At 52.0% G+C, this 18,127-nt stretch overlaps 1 protein-coding gene across 1 annotated transcript in view; it reads left to right on the forward strand.

Moving 5' to 3' along the window:
- SNX5 (sorting nexin 5) overlaps positions 1 to 2,399 on the forward strand; it is a 50,218-nt gene extending 47,819 nt beyond the window's left edge. The window contains exon 13 of the mRNA XM_075147384.1: positions 2,323 to 2,399. Coding sequence (XP_075003485.1) covers positions 2,323 to 2,340 — 18 coding nt within the window. The 3' untranslated portion in view covers positions 2,341 to 2,399. The remainder of the gene's footprint in view (positions 1 to 2,322) is intronic.
- The last annotated feature ends 15,728 nt before the right edge of the window (positions 2,400 to 18,127 follow it).

The following is an 18,127-nucleotide window of genomic DNA, read 5'->3' on the forward strand; positions in this document are numbered from 1 at the left end:
GACCACGTTGGGTTAAGGGATCAGCTGATCTCTGACTGTGCCCCTGCACGCCCCCATGTTTCACAGGAGTGCCTCTGAAAGACAGGAGGAGGAAGGCAGGCAGGGAAACAACTATCTCCAAAAGTTGCTCCAGAAATTTTGGCTCTGCCAGCGACTGCCATGGAAGACTGGGCATTTGGCAGACCCCTGCCCAGCCGTCTGATGCACAGTCACTACGAGGAGGTCGAATGGCACCGGCTTCTGGAGACACACCAGCAGCTGCTAAAACATCAGTGCTGCCTCTTCTTGCTTCATGGTGGTCCACCACAGGGAACAGTGTGGTGGCATGAATCAAGCAGGTCAAATAGACATCTTCCCTAGTTCTCAATCACTCACCATTGGGAAGCCCAGGGTTGGTTTCGAGGCCAGGAGAAAGGAGCCCAAGGGTGAATTCACGCTCAAATGCCTGTAGACACCAGTGCCCTAGCTTGGAGAGAGGATGCCCATAAGGGCGACTGCCTGGATGCGCAAAGCTGAGTCCCTTTACCCTGTGGGATGTGGAAGTGTGGTGAAGCACCATAGTCTTCCCCCTCTGCTTCCCTTCCTTCAGCAGCCTGTTCGCCTGGAAACCTCTGTGTTTCAAAAGAGGCAGCCTTGGGGCCATGGTTCCCCAGACCCACCAGGAGCAGCTGCGGACCTGTGCCTGCAGCCACCAAGCTCGCCCGAATTTCTTCCAGATGTGGCTGTGCTGCCAAAGGAGCACCGTGCATCCCACGGGGAGGCAGTGGGCTCGGTTTCAGCCGGTCAGCGTTTCGCACCGCACGCTGTGGCAGTCCCCAGTGCGCTTTGGTGTGACCTGGCCACCAGCCTGACTCCAGTGGCCTCTGCCTTTGAGCGTGTAACGCACTGGGAAAGGAGAAACACCTGGTCCCAGGGTGCTCCACAGCCCGGCAGCGGGGTTAGCATCACACAGCTGGCACTGACAGCGGGTCTGTCCTTCTGCAGCCCGGGGCGGTCGGGATGCACCCTCCCGGGGAAGCTGGGTGTGCTGATTTGGGCCAGGAAACCTCTCCGTGCCACTGGGTTCACTCGGAGGCACTTCACCTCCATTTCCCTGCATGTCCTTTCATTGCCTGAGTCTGTTTTTACTTTCAGCTTGGTCGCTGTCTCTGCTATGTGTGTCCATAGTGTCCGGCAGAACAGTTTATCAGTGCTGGTTCTGGTTGCAACATCCTAATACAAATGCCACACTCTTTTATTCAAGTGGGTAAAAATCCCTAAGAAGACCTGGTGTCATCTAATCGATGCTTGCATCCCTTTGGAGACAGAGCTGTGCAGAAACATCTCTGGTGGGGGGTTACACTCAATTTTGTGTACTCTGTGTGGCCCTTGATCTCTTCTTGTTTTAAACTCTGAACAGTGTCTGCCTGATGGATGTTTAACCTCTGCTTTTAAAGATATCCATGTCAATATGCTGATCACTCAGAGCCGCTGGGAGGTGACATTTGTGAGGAGCAGGGCCACTCACCATCTCGGTGATCCATCAGCTCTTGCTTCATCTTCCCGTTCTCCATCAAGTAGGGTGTTGCCTTCTCTGTCTCGTGCCCCCAAAACCACTGGGCAGTGCTATCGGTGTAACGTTGATTGGCCGCAGAGGTAGCAGTTGGATGGATTTGTCTCTACGACATCCCAGTACCTTCATGGCCGTGTTGCCGTTCCCCTCAGGTCTCCTGGCTGGAGGTTTGTGGTACGTGCTGAGCGATGTGGCCAGGCTGTGGCAGGAGCATGAGCCTGTCCTCCAGCGTGGTGGGGTCCATGCTGAGCCCGGGCCTTGTGCTGTTGTCTCCTGCCACATCTGCAGGTCCATGCTGCTCTCATTCAGCTCCGAAGCCGTTTTCATTCAGGACATACCGTGTGGGGCTTCACTTCCAGGACTAGTGTCACAGTTTCTGGTATTGTGTCAGCTTGTGAGCTGAAAGCCAAGATAAAAATGAACTTGGTGGTGTTTAGAGAGGTGTTTGGGTAAGTACTTCTAGGTGCGAAGGACGATGTGCAAGTCTGACCCCACACAGATGGGGGTCCACACATGTGCTGATGCCAGGGACAGGTCGAGCGATCCCCACTCTGGAAAGCTGGGAAAGGCTGCAAGTTCAGCCTTTCAAAATACCACCGTGCCAGCCAAAAGTCTCTTTCCACGTGTTGGAAAGGCAAATAAACCGGAGCACCAGGGAACAGGCAGAACTGGCCTTTTGTTGCCAGCTCTTCTTGGCTAGTCGGTGAGGAGGAGATGATGTTTCCCTCAGACCTACGTTACATCTCCCTCTCTCTTTTTTTTTCCAATAGGAAATTGTGAGCGCGTGAGTTAAGCAGAGCCCCGGGGAACAGGAATCTTCGGAGCGGCTGGCAGGGTGTGAAGCTGGCGGCCAGGGTAGGACACGCACATACTCACCACACACTTGGCATCGCTTGGCTGCTTCACCAAATTCCTTCCCCTCCCCTCAACCCAGGCTGTCTCTCCCCAGCTCCCGTTGCTGCAGGCGGGTTGGGAGTAATGCCACCGCAGTGCCGTGACCTGGGGAAGGTCTTGTCTCCAAAAGTAATCCCTGCACCTTCTCTCGCCCCAGTGTTGACTTTTTTTTAAGCTGGATCCATTCCCTGATCAGGCTGTTCCCCCAGACAGGGACAGGGTGAGCCATGGTGGCCGGGAGCCGGGAAGGGGTGTGCTGCCCATGGCTACGGGAAGCCAGGCAGCACAGGGCCGCCTAGTAGGTTTACTACCAAAAGCACGGCCAGACTCAGGCAGGGAGAGGCAATAGCTCTCCTCCAGCTGGCCCCACGAGTCACTGCACTCTCTCCTGCATCCCGAGGCCATCCGGGTTACAGCCACTCTGCTCTGTCCATCACGGCTACAGGTCCAAGCCGTCTGTGCGGGAAGGAGGTGGTGTCTTTCACCCCTGGCATGAGCCCCTAAAATCTCTTGGGAAAATCAGCACCAAAAATACTGACTGATGCTCCCCAAGCAGCGGAGGCTCCCAGAGCTGGCGCGGCTGCTGTTGCGTACCCTGGATGTCCATGGGTGCCAGAAAAGCCCACAGCATCAGAGGGACAGGCCCTTGTTAATACACCCCGATGACATGCTGCCCTGTGCCGAACCCGAGAGCACGTCAGCACGGAGACCTTCCAGGCTGGCTGGGAAAGCCCCAGGAGATGTCAAGATCGCAAGGTCTGTGCTGGAAAAATAAATAAGCCTATCTTCCTGTGACGATTTGGTCTCCAGCACACTCCTACATGGCATTTCTCCCCTGCAGCTTCTGCCTAGGATGTTAAAAGTGAGAGATATCTTGTGTTATTTACTCAACTCTCTCCCGATATCACCGGAAGGAGCAGGGGTGTGAATGAAGTCTGTGCTCTCTCTGCAAGATCGGCAGCTTTAGCCGTGATACCTCAGCTGCTGGAGAAAACAAACCTCCCTGGCTGGGGCTGGAGAGGAGTACTAAAGCTTTCACTCAATGAGACGTGCTTTGCACAGGTCCTCATCTTCATACAGAGAGAGCCCAAGACTCTTCCATGCAGATACAGGGAGAGTCAAAGCTGAAAACTTGTAAATCTAAGCTGCATCTAGAGCTGGTTACAATAAAAAATATGAGCTTGGAAAGCTGGAGGAGATGCCATGCTCAGCTCTTCTGGCAAGCAGTTGTAGTAAAGGGATAGGGTCCTTTGGTCCTTTGGTCCTTTGGTCTTTGCCTCCAGAGAAGTTAAGTTATGGCATGCGCCTGATCTGAGCCACTGAGATGGGAGATTCATAGCAGCCTTACTGACACCCGTCTGTGTCGATGGAGAGCTGTCTTTGACTAGGGAATACTGAAGCAAGCCTGGGAGGTGGCTGCTCTGACCAGGTGTTCACCTGACCTCTAATGGAGAGATGGCTCTTTATTTCTTCTGGGCCATTTTCTTTAGTTCTAGGTGGGCGTCTTGCATTTCTCTGCCTGGTTCTGTCTGCATCAATGCAGTTGGAACTTAACTTGCCTCTATCAAACATCAGAAGAAGTTGCATTGCTTTGGCCAGAGTATTAGGCTAGCTCTGTGCCTTGACCAGCATGCCTCTAGTCCTTGGACAAAAACCCCAGGGGACAGCCTGGGAAATGAATACTTCAAGCCCTTCCTCTAGCAAAAGCTGGGCATCTCTAGCTCTGGGAATGGGCAGGATGGGAGACACTCCTGTGACGCTGGTGGCCCTCGGGCATGCACGTCCTGACCATCCCTGGCAGAGTCACAAACTCCACTTGTGAAAGGAGAAGTCAACAGGAAGATCAGCTGTAACACTGACAAATGCCAAAAGATCATACTGCGCCTCAGTAAAGGAAGAAGAAAAAAAACACCCCAGAGTCACTCGGCTCGAATGAGAAGAAAGTCTGAGCACTGTGCCCTTCAGGCTGACTCTCGGAGGAGGTTTGGTGCTGGGGCGAAGGATGGCACAGAGAAGAAGAGTGTCACTTTATGCACGTAACCACCATCTTCAGCAAAGCAGACCTGGCCAGACCAAGGAAGATCTGATCTGCTCGCTTTGATTTGGTGAGAAGTAAACTGTAGTGGGGAAAAAACTGGGGAAAAAAAAAATCACTGGCATGTGAGTTTGCAGCAGGGGATGTCCCCTTGAAACAGCTGTAACCCACATCCTCTCCGCGTGGCTACCCCAGCCAGGGCAGGGCATCTGCTGGGGATTTCTCTGCTGCCAGCCAAGTGATAGTTTCCATGATGGGCAAATGTGGGCAAGCAGGAAGAGATCGGCTCTGCTGTGAGGTGAAAGCGTGTGCATCTGACCCGCCGCGTGGTTTTCCTGTGTGGCACCTGGTGAGGACCATAATGAAGGGATGTTCCTCTGGAGTCAAGGGCTGAGTCTGCATCGTTAGCACAACCCAGCCTAGACCTTCATGCTGTCACACAAAGACCTAGCCTAAGCCCAAACCCTTCCAGGAGGGAGAGAACAGGTCATGGTCCATCCCTTGTCAGATGTCCACAGAGGTCATGCCACCGAAGTGGGGTGCATTACACTACCGGCAGTAATCCTGAACAGGGCTGAGTTTTGGTGTCAGCTCTGGACCCGCGCTGTTGCCGGCGTGGTGGGTGGGAAGCACGTGGGTCGCAACCCACTGCCTGCCTCATTCACCGAGGACGTGACCTCCAGGGAGCCGATGGTAGGCACGGAAAACCTGAAACATCTCTGCCTTGAAGCAGGCTGTGTCATCCAGCCTTAACTTTTTTCCTTGCCCACACGCTGGCCGTGGGTCTCGTGGGTGGCAAAGCTGCGCAGCCCTACAGCGCCGGATGCCCCTGCAGGGGAGCTGCCTCCCAGTTGCTTCCAGCGAATAATCCACCGAACCCCTCCAGGCTCACGTCCCTTGCAACAGAGACCCATCCCAAATGGTTGTGCCGGTCTCTGTGGATCTGTGCCTTGCGATGGCTTCTCTGGCCTCTAATGATGGTTAAGCTCACGCACCAGCCTCTCTGGTGGGGGGGAGGGCTTCTTGGGAGCTCTTCTCCAGAGCTCTTTTTCCAGAAAAGTCACTGGATCTTACTATCTTTAGAAGCTCTCACCCTCTATCAAATCTGTTTGAAAGGGCTCAGTGGGTTAAAATTCAAAGAGAGGGAATGATGAGCTCTTGCTTAAGTTTTAATGGCCTTAAGAAACCATACTAAAACCATATTAAAAAAAAAGGAGTTGTTTCCAGGAAAAGTTTTCCAAAGTCTCAACTCGATTTCCTTTCAGCGTCATGAAAGCCGCTCTTTGATAAATACTGTAATTAAAAACCCCAGCAGTCTTCTTTTTTTCTCCAATTCATTTTAATGTTATAAATTCAGTGGGGGAAGGGAGCGCTTAGAAATAGAATGTCTGTATTTTCTCATATAAACGTATCGTTCGTAGGAAGACACTTTCTTCTTTGACAAGGGTCTTTCTGTTGGAAAACGGTTGCTTAGCTTTGCCCTGACAGCCCAGGGACAGTAAAACTTGTCAGCGTGGAGAAACTGAGCGGCCCGGTTGGAGTGGGATAATGTTCGTATTAACAGGGCAATTGTCGTTCTAACTCCACGGTGGCAATGCCAAGCGATCCCCCCGCTTCCCCGTGATCCCCCCCCAAGCTCTAACACAGTTGCTGACTTGCGGCGCATTTCTTTTCCTAGATGTCACCTTGGGTATTTTTCCCCCCGCCTCTCTGGATTTCTAGGATGCTTGAACTCATTTCTGACTGTGGTATTGCTGATGTGGATGGGCTGGGCTGCATTTTTAGGATCTGATTCAAAGCCCACTGAAGGCAGGAGCAATTTGCTGTTGATGTCAGTGGTCTCTGGAGCAGGCACTGTATAACTGCTATTTTTTTGTCCGGACAATTGCAGTTAAAGGGAGCAAAGAAAAAATTTATTTTAAAGCGCTCAGGCCAGGTCCGCTGGCTGCTGAGCAGCTGAAACAAGGATCCTATTTAAACCAGGGTATTGCACGAGACCCCCCAAAGCAGAGAGAGATACCGAATTGCTCACCCCTTGGGAAAATTGAGGCTGTCCTCTTTAAGAGAGAAATTTTATTTTCTCTCTTTGGATTTTGTATTCTAAAAAAATGAAGGGCTTTGTGAGGAGAAGGGAGGAAAAAGAAAAACCCAATGACCTTATGGGGAGCATGTCAGGAATCTGCAATACATCCAGGCAGTCGCGAACCTCTCTAAGGTCTGGCCATGCCAGCACTGCCTGAGCCTGTGGAAGGAGAGCACCGCGCAACCCATACTGTCCATGCCAGTGAGCAGTAGCTGAGATTGTACCTCCAAGAGAGGGCAGGGGCTTACAGAAATTGCTGTGTTTATCAGCTGGGAGTATTCCTGGGAGGAGGAGGGGTTGTGAGTTATTCCTACTTTTTTGCATAATTTCAATATTCATAGAGGCAGTTGCTCCAGCGGAGGTGTTTCTGCACCATGCACAGTGCACGTAGGCTGGTGGATGCCACCAGAGACCGGGTTCAGCAGAGAAAATTGTGGGCAATGTAGGTTGGATCAGCGAAACTTTCCAAAGGACATTTCTACCAACAGACCCAAATTCCTGCTTTGCAACCCCATACAGCATGGGTGTGTGAGAGGGGGCGGCTGAACCTCATTTGCCATGGGGCTGTGGGAAATCTGACAGTAAGATCCCCCCTAACGATGAACAGCTATTATTTGGAGGAGCTGATGTCTGCCTGCTAGCAACTGGAGCCAAACACCGAGGTTAGACGAGAGATGCAGCATTTTGGGATGGCTGAAGCTGGCGTGATGCCCCAGGGCAGAGAGGGCCAGATCCAGCGGGGCAAAGGGTGCAGCTCTCCAGATGTGGATGAGGCACTGGGCTCCCACCTCAGCTCAGGATCTGACTCAGGGCCACGTTGTTATCTTGGAGGGTGCATGACGTGAAATGATTCACCGTCATCAACCGTTGGCATTTGACGTGGTTGAGTCAGGGCCGGTGGGCTTAAAAACTGGCGGATTGGTTAAATGTTTTTGGAAGAAGGGAGATGTTGCATCTTCTCCTTTGCCTGCTGGATTATGGACCTCTGGACGGTGACCAGCTTGCATGCAATGCTCTTCCCAGCAAGCACGAGGCAAAACCGGTTGGCAGAGCGTGTAACCAGAGCTCGGTTGAGTCTACGAAGAGCTGACTTTTGCTGCCTCTCACAGATGCCTCTGGGCCCGTCTTCACTTGGGAAAGGGGTGCCTGTGGGAGGCTGGGGGCTTCCACCCCGTGATAGACACAGGGTGATGGGAGCGTGTCTTCTTCAGCCTGGCAAGTGTCTGGCTGCTCCTGTCGTGTGTCCTCGCCATGCCGTGGGATGCCGGTCCCTGCTGGGTGACCCGTGGATCCCATACCCTGGGTTTGAGCGCCGTGAGGTTACGTGAAGATTCGCTGCTTTTGGGGCTGCTCAGTTTTTGTTTGCTGCCTTTCAAAATCTTCAAATATCCTTGTAACTCCAGGAGGCTCAAGGAGAAACGCCAAATGCGGAGTCTCGTGACAAAGCTGCAGACACCAGAGAGCTGCCAGGAGAGGAGGACCCCGAAGCAGTTAGTGAGTAAAAAAATGTATGTATAGGTAACCCTCAGTACAAACTCCCAGAGTGGGGGCCAAGCTGCAAGTGAGGAGCTGCCAGGGAAGGTGTGTGAGATTTGGGTGGCTATTTAATTGGGAAGAATTACAGAGTCATTGGGACTGGATCACTTATTTGACTTTCCTTGGGCTTCATCCAAAGCCTGCTAAAAGCTAACATGATTTTCTTTTCCACTTCCGTGGGCTTTGGATCAGGATCTTTGTGCCTACAGGGTTATCTCAATTTCCTGGAACTCACTCACTGTTTGAATTTGCTAAGTATATTTACTGCCAGGCTGCTTTTTTCTTTAACTCCCGCCGTTTGATTGCAAAAAGTTCCCAGCAGCTGCTGGTTACAGGAGCGGCGTTGCTCTCTCAAAATTGGCCATGCACGTCCCTGGGTGTCCCCTTCTCCAGCTGGCCCTGTGTAACTCTTAAAACATCACAAGATCCGCTATGAGCTTGCCTCTTGCAAACCATTCGGTGCAGTTAAAGAAGATTCAGGAGTGTCAGGCAGCATTATTAATATTTTTCTTTTCTTTTTGAGCCTCAGGCACTCTTTCGCAAAGGCACGGGCTCCCCAGAAGACGTGTTTGCTCTGCGTTTATTACCTGTTTATTCGCTTGGTCGCAGTCAGGCGCAGCCCCAGCCGGAGCCTCCCCGGCGCTGTCTGTGCCTGGTCCCTGCCTGCACCTATAATTGCCCCTTGATCCCTGCGTGAGCCTTGCCTCTTCCTGCATAACGGGCAGCATTTCTCCTGGGAAGACGGGAATGCCAGAGCACAAAACTCCTTGTTCCTGAGCAGCGGCATGAGTAGGGCAGAACATTTAATTAGCTGGATTAATGAATGTGGCTTCCTCAATCCACTCAATTAATAAATGAGCATGGATAAAGCAGATGTTCTGATTGGCTCGGCTAGAATTTATTTTAATTACTGCAGGGTGATGCGGATAAATTTTGGGGTGACAGTGTCTTTTTTTCTAGGTGACTGTAGCCTTGCGGTCACAGACCTGCCCTTTGGGCTGGGAGACAGGGGGTTCATGTTGGGCCCTCCTGTGACCTTGGATACAGCTTGGTACTGTGGTTTTCAGCAGCAGTGCAGGCATGGAGACCTGTCTGTTGTCTGCTTGGACTGACAGCTTTTTGATCAGGTAAGGGTGAAAAGCCATTTTATGAGCAACAAGGGTCTGAGTTTGCACAGTCCATACTACAAGCCCTTCCCTCCCTTTTCTAGCACTAACATAATACTAATAAACGCGGAAAATTTTCTAGTAAAAGCCCTGGCTGTAAGTGTTTAAGCACTTTCTGAAGAACAACGTGGCCTGACATTTAAAAATAGAGGAACCCGAAGTGAGGGGGTGGTTTGGAGAGCAGAGACTGTGGAGGAGCAGGGCTGAGCCTCTGCGTTGCCTGTGGGTACTCCTTGGAGCCCCAGCAGAGAATGGAGAGCCATTAGCAGAGAGAGTCCACCTCACTGCATCTCCCAGGAGGTGGTGGTTGTGTCACCTCCAGCCTCTCACCCAGGAGAGCAGGTGCTGATGGTTGAGCAAGGCTTTGATGATCCTGCCTGAATTGCTACCAAAGTGCATTTAATCCCAAAGCGCACTTTGGAACAAAGTGCCCTCGGTAATATCTACAGACTTGCAAACAAGCGTGTAACTTGCTTTTCCACTTGAACTAGGGCAGGTTGACAAGTATCTGTTCTCGCTTTTTTAGGTATTAATGGAAATTTGGCTCTTGTAGGAAAATGCGTCTCATCCAGGAGTCAAGATAGTCTTTTAGTTTTGGGAACCAGATGGAAAAAAACTCAGCTTTTAAACGAGGCCCCTCTCCCCCTTGAGCATTTCTGAGCCCTCCAAACAGACCTGCGCTCCCACGTAGGGGACAGCCTTTTTGCATATGACGTTTATTTCCTGGAGAAGGTGTTTGTGTGTGTGTGGTGATTTGCATTTCAAAGGTTGATGAGGTAGTATACAGTTAGGAGCAGAGGTAGCTATGCAGACAAGCTTTATATTGTTGCTCTCAAGGTAAATATTTCCCTTGAGTACATGGAGTCAAAGTATAGCTTGCGAGATATATATATATAAAGCCAGGGACAAACGGCAGCTTTCCGGCAGCGAGTATGCCAGCTTTATTCTGGGTCAATGCTAGCTCCGTCCTCTTGTGCCGTGCTGCTGGGACCTCTCGCAGTTCCAGCACGGCGGCTGCCGTGGGAAGCTCTGCTCGAAGTCTGCTCTTCCAGCAGCACGCAGACACGTGAAATTACAGCGTGTGTGATCATTTCTAACCAGGACGGCTGGGAAGAAGTCCGGAGAGCGTGACCCCCTGCCCTCTGTTAAATTTTAAGCACGTGCTGCTGAGTCAGAAAGACCTCAAAGTGTATTATTCGAAGGGATTCAGTGTGGGTTTTTTAAGATAATCTTGGCATTTATGTCACATCTTAACGCTTGGATTTTACAACATGTTGCTCTTTATAAACGATTCCCACAGGTTAATTATGCTGTATGAGGAGATTAATTAACTTTACGAGAGTCACCACCCCTGGCAGTGGAAACGGGAACCGCTTCTGCTGGCTGGGACGGATCCGCGCTGCGTCCGCATGGGTTGGGGCGCTGGGCTCCCCGGGGGGTGCGAGCACGCCAAAGGCCGTGGCCCGCGGGACGGCTCTGCTCTGCTGTGTCAGAGCGCTTCAAACTGACCAGTGTCGCGATGACCTTGCTCCCCGGCTTTCTCCCGTTCAATCTCCTTTCGCTCTGGTTTTATTTTTAAGGCCCTTGTCAAATACTGAATAACGCCGCCCCTTGCCAAGGCGATCGCTGGCCAAAAGTCCTCTTTTAATGCAAACTGCAGGCGACGGCTTTCAAGTGCTTGCGGCCGCGCCAGGCGAGCAGACCCGAAGCGCGGGTGGCTGGGGGTGTGCCTCCCCCTCCCCCTCCAGAGCGGTTTTCGTTTCAGCACACCTGAAGGGCAAGGCGATAGCTCCGAGGTGTCAGGCCAGGTTGCGGTCGCTGGTGTGTTAGGTGCTGCCTGAATATCTGGGGGTCTTAAAATGTGAGCAGGCGAGTCAGGCACACAGCGGGGGATGGGCGAGGGTGCATCCGAGGGAAGAGGAGTTTTGCAGGCATCCCTTAGAGCTCCCCTTGGAGACACAGGGCAAAGCCTAGCAGGGCATTTTAGAGTTTTGGGGTGCCTTCCCCCTGCCAGAGTTCAATGCCGCGGTCACAGGACTGGCATAAGCAGCCACTCTGTAACCACCCCACTGGCGTGTTAATTCAATACCAGTCTGTTGTCTCGGGGTGGCAGGACAAGTGAGATACCTCTGGCAAACCTGAAACAGGACTTTGAATTTCTCCCATGACTCCCAGCTCCCCCCTGCGGACCCAAAAACTTCCCCAAGCCCCAAACTCCTGATGTTTTGACCCTCCAACATCAGCCATCATTCTGTGCTGCTGCAGCGAGGTCCGGGTTTGCGTGGTCGAACGCTGCTGACCCACGCGTTGGTTCAAACCCCTCACCTGGCCAACATGTCAGCCTGGCTCCTGGGTGTAATCGTATACCTGCTGAGAGACATCTTTTTTTAAATTTGCTAATAAAAAAATCCCTGCTGTGCTAAGAGACTCCCGAGTACAAAGTGTTGTGCGCAAGCAGCAAGCACAGCATGTTCTCGGATGGCGGCGTGCAGGTACACGGCTCAGCCCTAAGAGGAGTAAATCAGAGTTAGGATTTACCTTGGCATTATTTGGTGCCACCTCACACGCAGGTTTAACCTCTCCCCAAGCCTGAGGTTTCCTGCTATATTTTTTGGAAGGAAAACTACTTAAAAGATTGTTTATCTCTTTTTTTAATTATTATTTCTTTTCTCTTTTTCTTTCTTTTCTTCTTTTTCTTCTTTTCTTTTTCTCCTTCTTCTTCTTCTACTTCTTCCTCTTCTACTCAGGATCTGGTTCACTGGTCCCATTACAGAGTCAGTATGTTCAGAGCACTCCCTTTACACCGGTTCAGCTTCTCTGGGTAAATAACCATCCCTAGGTGTGTCTGGTTTCAAGACCTTCTGATACATTTCAACGCTGATGTGGCAGATCCCAGATGTCTAAAGCAAGGTTTTCCCAGCAGAGACGCAGAGGTGCTGCTGGCCCTTTCCAAAGCCCCCTTTGGGGGGGCATGTGTTGGATGCCTGTGCCCAGCAAGAGAAATTCATCCTAAGGTGGGTGTGGAGGGGAGGGGGCTTCAAGTGACACGGAAATAAAGAGATTTAACAAAATGCAGGTGGAGGGATTGTCTGCTTTTTGCTAGTGCACAGCAGCAGAGGAATAAGCAACGGTGTGGAAGCTGTCTAAGCTCAGGTGGTGTTGAGCTCAGAGTGTGAAGGTTTCTATCCCCCCGAGCAGACCAGAGGGATGGCAGGGGCAGAAAGGGTGGCTGGGTCCCACAGAGGACTTCTCCCAGGCACTCCCAGCACCCAGCCTCAGGTACAACCCGTCTCCTGCTCCCACAGCGCATCTACGTGCCTGCCTGTCCTGCCCAGGCGGAGGGGTCCGGCCACAGCCCTTTCTGCACCACAGATCACTCACAGATCAGTTCTACACTCCACAGGTGTCCCTTTGGTGTCTGTGGGCTGGAGAAATATTTAAACAGGAGAAAATCAAAGGGAAAAAAATTGCAAGTTAATTTTTTCCCATGGAAAGTCCCTTAAAATTTGGGGTGGTGGAAGGAGAAGGGAATTCCATATTCAAAACCGTAATTTTTCTCCTCCAGAAAAATATGCCACTTATAGGGTGTATTTTTTTCAACTGAGCATGGAATGTGATTTTTTGGGAGGAGCCACTGTGCATCGACAGACATGAATGGTGGGACGATGCCATGCTCATTAGGGAGTCAACACATTCAGCGAGGACCTGGGAGATTGCCTCCACCGCTGGCCCAGGAGAGACCTAGGAGAAGCTGCACCCTCCCTCTGCCTGCATTTCTCCTCCTAAAAGGTGGGGTTGATGGTATGGCCTTTCTACCCAACGTGCTTCGCAGCGGCTTGGTGTGACATGCTGGAAACTGCCATTAGTAACCTGTCCATAAAGACGTGACACAAAGCCACAGGGAGATTTTTTTCCCTGCAGGGTTGTGCTGAAGCCCCACCGAGCAGCCCAGGAGGATGACTTTAGATAGGTGCTGTTTGCTTTTCCTGCTTCTCATCACCGGGCAGAACCCGAGGTGAGAGAGACTCACGCTGTGTGCCGGGGCGACGTGGCAGTTATAAATAAATACATAAAAGCAAATTACCTGTCTGGAGGCGAGCGTCTGGGCAGAAGGCATTATCTCTGTCTGCAGCTTTCATTGCACCGTGGAAGAGAAGAAACCCCTTCAGGTCTTTGCTTTCCCTTCCTGGCTCTTGTGCCAAGATTTTGCAGTCCCTCCAGGTGCATCCAAACCTCCGACCATGGACATGGTTCACGCTTTGCACCCCCATTGGTTCCCAGCAAAACGAGCCCAGAGAGAAGAGGAGCTGGTGTGGCAGGGCGATGGCTGCCTCTTCCCTTTGGCCTTCAGGGGTGTGAGTGTCTGGTGACCCTCAGGCTTTGCTGTGCAGCTTTTGTGGGGTGGGAAGCCAGGCCACCCCTGCTACTCTTCCCAGGTGGTGTTCAGCCTCCCTCGACTGCTTGCTGTGCCTTTCCCCCGGCCAAAGCACTCGTTGGCTGCCTGGGTACCTCTCCTGTTTGCATCAATATATTTGAAGCTTACGGCCCGTTGCTAGATTGGTTGGAGATCAGCTGCTGATGGGAAGTAGACGCATGGATCATGTAAGTCTACTTTTGTCCATACTGCAGCGTATCTACCCCTGCAGAGTATCCATGCCTGCAATTTCTTGGTGTCACCAGCCAGACGGTCACCTTTCTGACTCTGTCCCCGACTGGTCATCCATCCGCACACAATACCAGCATGGACACGCGCTCTCTCGTGCACAGCTGACTGTCTCTCCCTACCCCTGTGCTTTATGCAGGTTGCACCAGGCAAAAAATACCTGCAGAAGCAAATGCCTCTGCTCTCCCCAAAGGGTGCTGCAACCAGGGGAGGAGAGGTGTCGCACGAGTTTCACTTTCGAGGTGTGGTGGCAATAGGCAGAGGGGGCTCGTGAACATGGGAGAGCTTCAACCAGAGAAGCCTGCCCCAGAAGAGGTGCGTTTCTTTTAAGCCAGAGGTACTCTGTGGCTTTTTATTTAATCCTGCAAGTGCATTTGTGTCCTCTTGTGCTTTGTAGTGCTAGCATCCCCAAATTAAATTCTTAAATTCTCCATCTGGGGCCATGCCTGGGATTTCTCAAAGCCAGGAGCTGTGTTTGCTCCTGGCGTGTTAGGAGATCCTTCCTGAGCTGTTTTCAGTTGGATTACGATTTCTAGATGTTGAGTCAGGCAATGAGCATAAACCCTGCTAAGATTATACATGGAAAGTGAGAAGAGTTCCCTTGATATAACCAGCGATTGCCCCATCACAATGTGCTGGCAGTGGAGCAAGACAAGCTGCATGTCCCTGAATCACTGCAACCCTTCTCACCAGATTTTCTAAGTCCTGAAGAAGTTTCTTGTTAAGCCCCAGCTTCTGGAGTCAGTTTGTGAGTTTGTGTCCAGCCAAACTTTCAAGAGAGGCATGAAGTTATCTGGACCTAAAGCCAGTTTGGGGATGGGAAGAGGGGGACTCTCCTGCATCCAGTGTGGATGAAGAGGGTCTGGAGGAAAGAGGTCCCTATGCTTTTTTCCTTGCCCAGATGGGAATGCCCTTTCTTCCAAGCAGTATATAGCCCTGCTGCTGCAGACTGGGCACTGGGACGCCAAGTTGCATGGTGAAGGATTAGATAATTTCCTTCTCCTCTGGAAGGTGTTTTGATTAGCATAACCATTGTGTTCCCAAATTAGCTTGTGTTCCCGGCTTTGCCCTTAGGTTGGCTTTTCCTGTTACGAGCCTGCTATGGCACAGTGATACAGCTTTCCACGGGCCGCAGCATCCATCGCAGCGTGCAGCTTACGTCGGGATGGATCCAGCTATGCTCAGACTACCCTGCTGCCCTTCCTGAGTGACCTCAGGCTGATGCCAAGACTACAGAGAGCTGGTCCTACAGCCCTGCAGCTCTCCACTGCCTGGCGTAGCTGTGCGGAAATGTTCAAACAGCCCAAGCTTTGATGCGAGGCTTGGGGGACCATGGCATGTGCTGGACTGAGAGACCAGAAGCAGCCAGGACAATGGTGCATCTCCTTCCCTGCCATCACAGCAGAGGGAACATTAACTTCTGCACAGGCTAAGGTGCACAGCTCTGGTATCTCAAGCCATCCTGGGCTTGAGATGGGTCCGAGCCCATCTAGCACATCCCTCTGCCAGTCACTCACCTGTTTGTGCTTTCCTCCCATCAAGGATCATTCTGAACTGGAACAATGCAAAGTTCTGGGAGAAAATTAAAAGTAGAATGTGAAATATTTTCCAAGTGCCAACATGATACACACACACACACAGAGTGATTAATCAGGGGCTCCTGAGTGCCGTGGAGAGCAGGAGCTGCTTGCAGAGCAGGTCTGGTTGGGCATGCAATGGAGAAGCTGAAGTTACTGCTTGGCATGTCTTATCCCCAGTGTCAAGGTTATGCCCAGGAGGAGAGAAGAAAGGATGCCGCAAGAACGTGATGTTCTCAATGAGGTCAGCAGGCAATGCGGGAATGAGCTGGGGAGGAAAGAAAGAGGTTACCTTCTCAAAACCTTCATCAGCTAATTTAACTCCAAGCTCCTCATCAATGCCATCTACTTTTGTAATAGTTTGATCTTCAGTGGGCCCAAAGACAAAGTCATTGAACTTTTGTCTTCTGGTTGCCATTTCTGCAGGCTGGAGTGGCTGGAAAGGGGAGGGAAAGAATAAGCTAAAGTAGAGATGTGCTACTCATGACTAGGTGGAGGTGTTAGTACAAGAGCAGGGGCTGGCCTTTCTTCTCTCCTCCTGGGCATAACGGGGCTCCCACTGTGTAAGTCCGTCTGAAATCTGGAGGAAGATTGCTCTGGGCCATTTCAAGGCATGATGACATGCGCTTTGCAATGGGGCAAGGTGAAATATCCGTGTGGTTCATCAGTTCCTTCATCCCTCGGCTCATGCAGCTGAGGACTCCTCCACCAGGGACGGATGCGCTGTGACATCCTTTTCATAAACGCACTCACTCTGTCGCGGCTGGGTTTAGGGGCTCTGTGCTTACCCTCCCCATGTGCACAAGGAGCACAAGGTCCCACCAGGTGCCTTGTTTTGCGGCTTGAAAACCTATGTTTTGGTACCCACTTGCTTCCCTGACAGCACAGACTGAACCCTTTGCTCTTCCCTAGCACGCTTCCCATCCTGTTCCCTCTAGACCTTCATTTTGGTAAGCTGAATAGCTAAACTCTTGGTTTCCTTCATAACTTGGGGTCTCCATTCCCCCATGGCCCCTGGGCCTTACCTAGCAGCTGCTTCTGGAGGCGTTCGCTTCCTCCTTTGAACGTGAGCAACTGGAACTGCAGCCACCATCCAGGAGAGGTCCAAGGACAATGCCACCAGGAGTCCGGACGGATTTTTGGGATTGCAGGTTTCTCTCTCGTGCCTTGAACACCCCCACTCGAGCGTACTCAGGTCCTTCTCTCCCACAGCTCCTTCCTGTGCAGGGATTCCCCTGGGCTTCATCATGTCTCCAGGTACACGATCTTGCCCTTGGGACTACTGAATTTCATGTTGTCCTCAGGGTCTGCCTGCTCTGCTCGTGAGATATCCACCCCTTCTCTGTCTTAGGAGAAAGATGGCCATCCCCAGGTCCTGCAGGACACTCCAGCTGACCAGGAGCAATTCTCCTCCTATATAGCTGTCACTCCTATCTCGGAGGGAAAGGGCTTGGGATTCATGTCTAGTTGCAAAGTTGATTTGCAAGTTGCAGGATGTTACTGCCAATTACTCTGGCCTTGCCTCTAAAGTTCACATGTGCCATATCAGCACTTTCCTCCAGCTCACAAGAGATCCCCAAACTGGGAGCCACCTGAGGAACGTGGCTTCCACCGAAACGCATTCTTGACTCCAGGGTACTGTCCTAGAGGAACACGATGCCCATCTTTGGCAGCAGTGCAACTGCATTTTTTCCACCAGAAAGGCAGGCTAGGTGGGTGCACCTCCTTGCCTAAGCGGCTCCAGCTGCTTGGAGGTTGGTAGCACAGTAGTGAATGCCTCGCTGGGGAATGACAGAGGCTTTTGGGAGCTGTGTGGACCTCCTGAGGGGCACTCCTGCCTCCCACCCCAGCTAGCGCTCCTCCCACCGGCATTTGAGGCATCTCACGGAGCAGAGCTGTGGGGAGGGGGAAACAGTGGAACAGGGATCTAAGGGGTGAACACCATGAGTGCTCCTGGAAGACTGTTATTTTACAAACACCCAGGGCAAAGCCCAGCTGTTGAGACGCAGTGGTTTAGTGCCCTCCGGGAAAAAGGGTGTACCCTACTCCAGAAGCAGGCACAGCTGTGGCATGGTGCATTTTCTAATCCAAACCTCAGCTGTGCCACCGCAGAAACATGGGCGAGGAGGAAGAGAAATGATCCAGAAGCTCTTGCCACCACCTCCTTGCAGTCACACCGCGGCCCCGTGCCATGCTTCGCTGCAGCATCCACCTCCAGTTTCCATCGCTGGAGCAGAGCCGCCGCTTATTAAACCCAGACCAGCAAGCGCTTGGCGAGGCACGTGGGCCAGGAGGGACAGCCAGGGAGCCGAGGGGAGGCCAGACGTACCGATCCTTGCTTTTATAAAAAAGGGGCGGCTGCTTCCAGAGTCTCCAAAGGGATCGAGTGTGGATGTGGGGCCGCTTGGAGGGTCAGCCTCGCTGGTAGACAACGCAGCATCGTGCCCACAGTGCAGGCAGCAGCCAAATCTGGAGCAAAGGACTCTTCTGCTCTTGCTCCTACCAGCTTTTTGGCGTATTTCTGTAGCAGTAAGGGTCCCATAGTGGGAGCGAGGGTGGCAGGCACCTGCCCACCTCCCCAAGGGCTCAGGATCGAAATGCACCACCGAGCCCGAGCAGAG

Source organism: Calonectris borealis, chromosome 3 (assembly GCF_964195595.1).
Source record: "Calonectris borealis chromosome 3, bCalBor7.hap1.2, whole genome shotgun sequence".
Lineage (NCBI taxonomy): Eukaryota > Metazoa > Chordata > Aves > Procellariiformes > Procellariidae > Calonectris > Calonectris borealis.